A 9,197-nucleotide genomic window follows, 5' to 3' on the forward strand; every position below is an offset into this window, starting at 1 on the left:
ACCCCTCCGCCTGCACCGGCGACCGAGGCCACGCGGACCGTGCTCCGGGGGCGGCGGCCGCTCCCTTCCGAGGCGCCCGTCCCCGCCGAGTTCGGCACCGGACGCCCGTCACCCTCCCACGGAGCACAGCGCGGCCCCTGCGCCTTCCGGCTCCTTCCAGGCTCCATCCCTTCCCCCTCCTCCGGCCCCGGAGTCTCCTCCCCTTCCTGGTTCCTCGGCTCCTTCCTAAGAGTTTGGTTTGAACTTTTGAACTCACCAATCAGCGCCCGGTGCCCACCCCCTCTCAGCCCGCCCTTGTGGGGCGGGGCGCCCGGCCAGGTGCCGCGCAGCTGGAGGCGGGGCCCTGGGGCCGGGCGGGGCTCGGGCCCGCCCCCCGACGGGCGGTGGGTATATAGGGTGCGGCGGGCGGCTGTCGGGCCACTTCTCCCCCGGATTCCTTGGTAATCTGTCAGTGGGAGGTCCTTGTTCCCGGTCCCTTGCATTTTTCAGCCCCGCCGAGCCCTACAAGTCTCAGCTATGGTGAGTGTGGAGGTGGGGGTGCGCGGGTGGGGGTCCCCGGGCGGCGGCATGTGGGGCGGGGACAGGGAGCCATCGCGGGAGCGGCGGGACCGGGCTGCACGTGGGGCCGCATCCCGGAAGCCTCCAGCAAACTGGCTTCTGGAGACGGGGCTGGGGAAGTTGAGTTCGCCGGGCGGACTCCTCCGGGGGCTGGAAGGCGCGGCCCGGCCGCTGCCCTGGGTGGGAGCGGAAAGCCCTCTTGATCCCGGAGAGAGGGTGTCGTCCCAGAGCCCGCCATCGCCCAAGGACGGCGAGGGAGCCTTCCCGGCGGCCCCCCAGGGCTCGGGGAAGCTGGAGCCCCTCCTTCCCGTTTCCCCAATGACCTCACCTTCCCTTGCGCAGTGGGAGCACCTGGGGCACCGCGTGCGCTTCCGCTCGGAAGGTGCAAACGCCCGCTGCCCCCCTCCGCGCCCTGTGACTCGCTGCTGAGTCACCTGTGGCCGGGCTCCGGGGAGGCTCCCATTGCGCCAATCCACCTGGAGGCTGGCGCCGGGCTCCTCCCCGCTGGGTCCAGCCCTGCATTTCTGGTGCTCGGAGGGCTGTTTATAGCTTAAGCCAGCCTGTTAAAAACAAGCCCATGAAAGGATATTTTCTTGTAAAACCACAGAGTCACTAGTACTGACGATGTATTTGTAGTTTTAACGAAACATGGAACTGTACACACAGCTTGACTATTTTCTATGTAACTTCCAGAGGTGTTGAAAACAGTAAGAGAGCCTCTGTTGGTCTAATAAGCCATGTTTTAAAACCAGTATTTATGTATCAAATGTTTCAAAACAGTATCGTTACAAAAGAAGAAACAGTGTCTTTAAAAAAGAATAGCCGGCAAGTTACATTCTTGAGAGATTACCACAGTTACCAAAAGTATGTCTGACTGTAACAACTTGCTTGAATGCTTTCATCAAGCAAACCCCCAAATACTGGTAAAAGTGTACTTCAGAAATCACTCTTTCAACCAGTGTGCCACGAGAATTTTTAAAACGTGCAATACCTGACTAGTTAGGGGCACTGGCCTCTTTTCCCTTAGATTCTCAAAAAAAATATATTTTTCAGTATGCTGCAGAATTTTAGTAATTAGTTTATGTATGCCAGGAGCTGAAAAGGGTTGAAAATCGATGGTTTGAAGGGCAGCAGAGCAGCAGCAGCAGCAGCAGACCTATTTCAACAATAATATGTTAGATGAATAGTTTTTTATATAGGTTGCCAGTTCGATCCCAGGTCGGAATGCATATGGGAGTCAACCAACAAATACATAAATAAGTGGAACAACAAATCGATGTTTCTTCCCCCTTCTCCCCCCTTCCTCTCTAAAATCAATCAACAGCCCTGACCGGTTTGGCTCAGTGGATAGAGCGTCGGCCTGCGGACTGAAAGGTCCCGGGTTCGATTCTGGTCAAGGGCATGTGCCTTGGTTGCTGGCACATCCCCAGTGGAGGGTTTGCAGGAGGCAGCTGATTGATGTTTCTCTCTCATCGATGTTTCTGACTCTATCCCTCTCCCTTCCTCTCTGTAAAAAATCAATAAAATAATATTAAAAAATAAAATCAATCAACAAATAAGAGAGACAGTGGCTACTTATCCAGTTAAAGCTAAACTAATTGACTCTATCATCTGTGTAGGTCTGTCCATCTCCCTAGTGGCCATGGGGTAGTGGAGGGCACAATTTAAACAAGGCATCCAGGTCGCCTGTTGAACAATGAAAGAGAGTTTGGGGGCCCAAAAGGTTGCAATAGAAGTGTTTCATTAGATTGAGAGTATCTTCTGAGTTACTTCATCTCCTTGGATCCGGTTCTGTGGTGAACAGATCTCTGACTCTCCAACTTTCTTGAGCTGTGGAATTTCCAAAGTCTAGTTAAAGGTAAACATGATGCAATGGTAAATAGCCATGGGTTCATTAGAACAGACAACTCCCCTTCTCCCACAGCCCTGGAGCTGGGCGAGTGGGTGCAGGTGACCCCTGAGCTTGCTGATGTGATCAGGGGACCGTGATTGTTTTATGGGGAGTGTAGTGTAGGTGGGAAGGAGGGGACCACAGTTCAAGGTTGTGAGTGATTAGGGTTTTATTATCTCAGGTTATGAAACTAGACTCTTTGAGATCTTAGCTGGTGTTGGATTTTCTTTAACTAGTTTTCTATTAGTGACTTTAAAAAACTTAAAACTCTCTTATTTGAGGAAAATGGGGGGTATTTATTGTCAACATTTTGAAAGTCCTCTGCCAGTCCCCAAAGTAACTAATACAGTAAACACTCCTTTTTTGTGTGTGTTTCCCTCTTAAGTCTGTGGGTATAGATATTCATTGCCTTGTTTTACTAAACAGGAATGAATTTGGTAACACTATTTTGTTAAGCAAATAAAGGAAAACATTTTCTCAATAATATTGTTATAACTCTTGAAACTGTAGATTTTCCCCACACTGCCAAAGATATATTTGTACATTTTACTAGGAAACCGCTAATTTCCAAAATTGTTAGTAAAGTCTTGGCTTTTATTTACATGTGTCTCCACCCCACCCAACCTTCCCTCAGTGAAGGGAAAATGTTGTTCCTTAAGATGAAACTCACAGAGTTAGAAAGCTGCCTCTGACCAGTTTGTAAAATAGAGCTAACCGCTGCTTATCTGGTGCTTTCTCCATGAGTCATATGGCTGCAGTTTGCTGGTTTAAACTGGTTTTAAAGGGAGGGAGAAGCACTTGTCTTTTATTATTTTTTCTTTCTTTATTTTTAAATATTTTTATTGATTTCAGAGAGGAAGGGAAAGGGAGAGAAAGAAACATCAATGATGAAAGAGAATCATTGACCGGCCGCCTCCTACAAGCCCCCCACTGGGATCCAGCCCACAACCCAGGCATGTGCCCTTGACTGGAATCAAACCCAGGACCTTTCAGTCTGCAGGCCAACACTCTATCCACTGAGCCAAACTGGCCAGGGCAAGCGCTTGTCTTTTAAAGAATAGGATTAAAGAGGGACCAGAATGAGCTCAGTAGTTACACAATCTCACAGAATGAATCATGGCTGAAAGATGAATTTTGCGTGCCTTTAAGGGCTCGGCCAGCATATTTTCCAGGAGCTGGGGAATGGACTGCTCTACAGCGGCTTTGTTTTTCTGGGGTGGGTAGAAACCTGACCTTTAATGTGGCTGCAAAGGAAGGGTCTGGTCTGTAGTCTGCCTGATAGTTAATTAACATATCTTTGGTTTTCCCAAGCATTTTTTCTGAATCAGTCTTCCACGGGCTTGATTGTGCAATAGTCCTGGGGCAGGAGTGGCCTTCCGAAAGGTGATTAGTCTGTCCTAAAGTTTAATGAGTCGTTTTGGTGTGAATCATTCCTAAAAGTCCCATCTGATGTGTCCTATTCTGACATTTTCCTTTTCTTCCTGCCACAGCGTGAGTGCATCTCCGTCCATGTTGGCCAGGCTGGTGTCCAGATCGGCAATGCCTGCTGGGAGCTCTACTGCCTGGAACACGGCATCCAGCCCGATGGCCAGATGCCAAGTGACAAGACCATTGGCGGGGGAGATGACTCCTTCAACACCTTCTTCAGTGAGACGGGCGCTGGCAAGCATGTGCCCAGGGCAGTGTTTGTAGACCTGGAACCCACAGTCATCGGTGAGTTGATCCCGGGGTCTGGGACAGGAGGTGTGTCCTGGGGGCTCTGTTGAGGCCTTGGGGTTGCGCAGGCTGCGCAGGTTGTTAGTAATGGGCGGCTGCTTTGTTTCCTTTTGCAGATGAAGTTCGAAATGGCACCTACCGCCAGCTCTTCCACCCTGAGCAGCTGATCACAGGCAAGGAAGATGCTGCCAATAACTATGCCCGTGGACACTACACCATTGGCAAGGAGATCATTGACCTGGTCCTGGACCGAATTCGGAAACTGGTAAGCACAGTACTTTATTTAAAGTGGGGTGAGAGTTTTCTCTTAGAGTTTTAAAGAGAGACCAACCCACAGCAATCATTCCTCGCACACTAAAATAGGCCTTAGGCCCTGGCTGGTGTGGCTCACCTGGTTGAGCATCATCCTGTGCGCCAAAAGGTTGCTAGCTCCATTCCCACTCAGGACACATGCCGGGGTGTAGGCTTGATCCCTGCTAGGGGACCTGCAGGAGATAATATATATTTATATTTTTTGATTTCAGAGAGGAAGGGAGAGGGAGAGAGAGGCAGAAACATCAATGATGAGAGAAAATTGTTGATCAGCTACCTCCTGCACACCCCACACTGGGGATTGAGCTCGCAACTCAAGCATGTGCCCTGACCAGGAATTGAACTGTGACCTCCTGGTTCATAGGTTGATGCTCAGGCCAATAAAAAATATTCTTAAATTATTTAAAAAAAAAAATTGGCCTTACTAAATAATTCTGTTTCGAAACTAGACAGTCCTGGGTGCGGGACTACTCTTTGGGGTAGGGATGAGAACAATAGGCAGAAGAGCAATGCCTTACGAGGCAGGTTTGGACAATTGCTCATTCAGTGAGGGCATTTCACCAGGAGTCAGGGTGAGAACAAGGAGCCTGAGCAGTTTGACTGACAAATAAGCCCATTAAACATCCCTGTTCATATTAACCAGTCAGCTTCCCTGCTTCAAGCTGAGACATCCCTTTTTAGGGTATCTTAGTCACACTGAATGAGTAGGTGGCTGACTCTGACATGTAACTAAATGATCAAACTTTTTAAAAGAAAAATCTGGCCTGGTGCCTTACCTTGGTACGAAGAGTTCAGGGCTCTACTGGACAAAAATCGTGCACCTATGGATGAGGACAGTGGGTGGGGAGTGAGGGCGGAGGGTGGGGCAGGAACTGGGAGGAGGGGAGTTATGGGGGGGGGAGAAAAAGGAACAAATGTAATAATCTGAACAATAAAGATTTAATTTAAAAAAAAAAAAAAAAGAGTTCAGGGCTCCAGAAGCCAGTATAACACGGATTAGAAATGGCTGACAGTGGAAATGTTGAACAACACTGAAAGTGGAGTTGGGGGAGCTCCCTTATTTTATATATACTAGTATATACTAGAGGCCTGGTGCATGAAATTCATGCGGGGGTGCGGTCCCTAGGCCTGGCTGGCGATCGAAGCATCTGGTGTGGAAGGGCAGCTGACCTCTGGGCCCTGAGTGGCACCTGGGCCCTGGGGCCCCTGCCCAGCTCCCTCAGTGTCTGGGAGCCAGGTGGCAGCCCCGCCCCCCACTTGCACCCACCTTGGCCTGGTCCCACTCTCCTCAGGGCCCATGGGGGCCAGCAGTGCCTGTGCTGCTGCCCGCTACCATCACCCTGTTGCCGATGCCCACCATGTTTCGCACTGGCCCCCAGTGGTCAGCACATGTCGTAGCATGTTGTCAAATTCCCGGTCAAGGGGACAATTTGCATATTAGGCTTTTATTATATAGGATATTTTATTGATTTCAGAGAGGGGGAGAGAGGTAGAAACATCAGTGATGAGCGAGAATCATTGATCAGCTGCCTCCTGCACGCCCCACACCAGGGATCGAGCCTGCAACCCAGGCATGTGCCCTTGACTGGAATGGGATCCGGAACCTTCAGTCCGCAGCCTGACACTCTATCTGCTGAGCCAAACCAGCTAGGGCAGAGCTCCCTTGTTACAGAAGCAAGTATCAATAACCGAAACGAGGAAGGCGTTGAGATAGGAACACAAAAAGCAGCAGGCTTGCTTTTCTAATAGAGCTCAGGGTGGTGTGGACTCGCCCTGTGGCAGAGAAATCTTAGGCAGTTGTGTTCACATCAATGATGTTGATAACTGTTCTGGGTCATTTTAAGAGTCCTGCATTCAGCTGACTCTGCTCCTTAGACATGTGGGCAGCTTGTAAGTAATTAACCCAAAATCAAGAATGAGCGCTTGGGTAGACTAGCTTATTAGCTACTAAGTCCGGCCACAACTGGTCTATTCTAAAAAGAATGGCCTTGATACTTTTCCAGATGTTTATCGTGGTCGCCCCAGCAAAATTGGAGTATTGGTTCCTATGTTTGCAAGTCAAACTTCAGCTGCAAGCACTGACTTGGGAATCAGGACCGCCTTTAGGGACAAATAAACCTAGTAAAAGCCATTGAGGGTTTATGAGTGCAGTTCATTAACTACCAAAACCATTGCATTGGCCCTCGGTGTTACTGCTGTGTCCATATGAGTAATGGATGTAATTGGTAAACTAGGGTTTGCCCCGTACACTGATCTCATTCAGTGTAGGGATCTATTGGAGAAGTGAGCTCTGAGGGGTTGATAGAGAATATCCACAAATCTCAGCACTTTTGAGAAGTAAGGGTTGTCAGCAGAAGACTTTGAGGGGTCAGAATAATCTTGGACTTGGCTAACCAGAACAGCTCGGTTGACAGTACATCAGCTTTCCCGAAACGGCTGGGCTTTCGGGTAACTAGTGCTTACCGTGCCAGGCACTGTTCCAAGTACCCATGTAGTTCTCAACAGCCTGAGGTAGATTACTATCCTCATTTACTAAATGAGAAAACCGAGATTGAGAAATGAATTTGGTCAAAGTCACACAGCAAGGCCCTAGTAGAGCCAGATCCGGACCCAGCCTGATTCCAATACCAGGGCATTCAGCTTGGCTGTTCTGTTGTATTCCAGCTCTGAAAGCCTCTGCCAGGTCTTTGGAAGACAGGCATCCATTGTACGGAGCTGGTGGTCCCAGGCCGCCCTTGGTAGCTCTCCAGCTGATAAGAGTTGCCCTTCATTCGGGAAGAAATTCAAGTGCTGGAGCCAGATATAATAAGAGCCACCATGGAAAATGCCATAGAAAGAGCCCATGCTTGCGAAGCAGAAAATGGAGGTCATTTACGTGACATTTTTCATACATAGTTTTAAAATTCCCATTTTCTGTACTTTATATTATAAAAAAAATAAATAGGAAAAAGTACAAAACAAAAAAAAGAGTTGCCCTTGTTCTGCTGTCGCAGCAAGGGCACCAGAGGTCGCCCTTCCAGTCACTGAAACTTGGGCCCTGCATCCATTCCAGACCTCATGATTCCTCTGCCTTCGGAGATGAAAAGATTTCATTTTAAAATAGCCTTTTAGAAAAAATAAAATAGCCTTTTAGCAGATGTCCCCTTCCCCCAGGAGTTGATTGTGAAAAGTTTCTCTGAATCACTTAGCACTTTGGAAGCTTTTTGCAACTGCTTTCCTAGCAAATATTCAAAAGATTCTTAAAATCTTGATCACTGTAGTAATTAAGGATTTAAAGAAGTCACTGCAGCGCTCACTGAGGCTAAAATTAGCGCTCTTTTTCTTTTCTGACAGGCTGACCAGTGCACAGGCCTTCAGGGCTTCTTGGTTTTCCACAGCTTTGGTGGGGGAACTGGTTCTGGGTTCACCTCCCTGCTGATGGAACGTCTCTCCGTCGATTATGGCAAGAAGTCCAAGCTGGAGTTCTCCATTTACCCGGCCCCCCAGGTCTCCACAGCTGTAGTTGAGCCCTACAACTCCATCCTCACCACCCACACCACCCTGGAGCACTCTGACTGTGCCTTCATGGTTGACAACGAGGCCATCTATGACATCTGTCGTAGAAACCTCGATATTGAGCGCCCAACCTACACTAACCTTAACCGCCTTATTAGCCAGATTGTGTCCTCCATCACTGCATCCCTCAGGTTTGATGGAGCCCTGAATGTCGATCTGACTGAATTCCAGACCAACCTGGTGCCCTATCCCCGCATCCACTTCCCTCTGGCCACATATGCCCCCGTCATCTCTGCTGAGAAAGCCTACCATGAGCAGCTTACTGTAGCAGAAATCACCAATGCGTGCTTTGAGCCAGCCAACCAGATGGTGAAATGTGACCCTCGCCATGGTAAATACATGGCTTGCTGCCTGTTGTACCGTGGTGACGTGGTCCCCAAAGATGTCAATGCTGCCATTGCCACCATCAAGACCAAGCGCAGCATCCAGTTTGTGGACTGGTGCCCCACTGGCTTCAAAGTTGGCATTAACTACCAGCCTCCCACTGTGGTCCCTGGTGGAGACCTGGCCAAAGTACAGCGAGCTGTGTGCATGCTGAGCAACACCACAGCTATTGCTGAGGCCTGGGCTCGCCTGGACCACAAGTTTGACCTGATGTATGCCAAGCGTGCCTTTGTCCACTGGTACGTGGGTGAGGGCATGGAGGAAGGAGAGTTTTCTGAGGCCCGTGAGGACATGGCTGCCCTTGAGAAGGATTATGAGGAGGTTGGAGCAGACAGTATTGAGGGAGAGGATGAGGGTGAGGAGTACTAACCTGTCAGCTTCGATGTTACACTCCAGTGTCTTGAGATTGTCTTATTTCTGTTCTGTGAAGTCTGTTGTGTCCTAAACTTTGCAATAAAGTTGTTTTCATTTTGAATGTCAAACTGGTTTCTTCTGTTTCACAGTAAATACTTGCCCCTCTTATTCAAGGCCAGTCGGGTGGAGGCTGGCAGACCATCCTGATCATTTGATCAACTTTCCCAGTGGCTTTTGTGTGTGCTATATTGTGCTAAGTGGTTTGTTTCACTTAAACCTGATTTGATGAGTGATGATAATCATTTCAGTGAGGCAACAGGCTCAGATTGGGCCACTTTCTCAAACTTTGGCGTGGATGTGTCACCTGTAGCCATTGAAATGCAGATCCAAGCTTCAGGTACTGCATTTTCCAACAAGCTTCCAGCTG

General features: G+C 49.1%; 1 protein-coding gene across 1 annotated transcript; it reads left to right on the plus strand.

The window, feature by feature from the left end:
- The first annotated feature begins 358 nt into the window (after nt 1-358).
- LOC132227546 (tubulin alpha-1C chain) lies at nt 359-8,891 on the plus strand. The gene is made up of 4 exons (XM_059682762.1): nt 359-519; nt 3,940-4,162; nt 4,282-4,430; nt 7,811-8,891. The coding sequence occupies exons 1-4, from the start codon at nt 517-519 to the stop codon at nt 8,783-8,785; spliced, it is 1,350 nt and encodes a 449-aa protein (XP_059538745.1). The 5' UTR covers nt 359-516; the 3' UTR covers nt 8,786-8,891.
- The last annotated feature ends 306 nt before the right edge of the window (nt 8,892-9,197 follow it).

Source organism: Myotis daubentonii, chromosome 2, assembly GCF_963259705.1.
Source record: "Myotis daubentonii chromosome 2, mMyoDau2.1, whole genome shotgun sequence".
Classification (NCBI taxonomy): Eukaryota; Metazoa; Chordata; class Mammalia; order Chiroptera; family Vespertilionidae; genus Myotis; species Myotis daubentonii.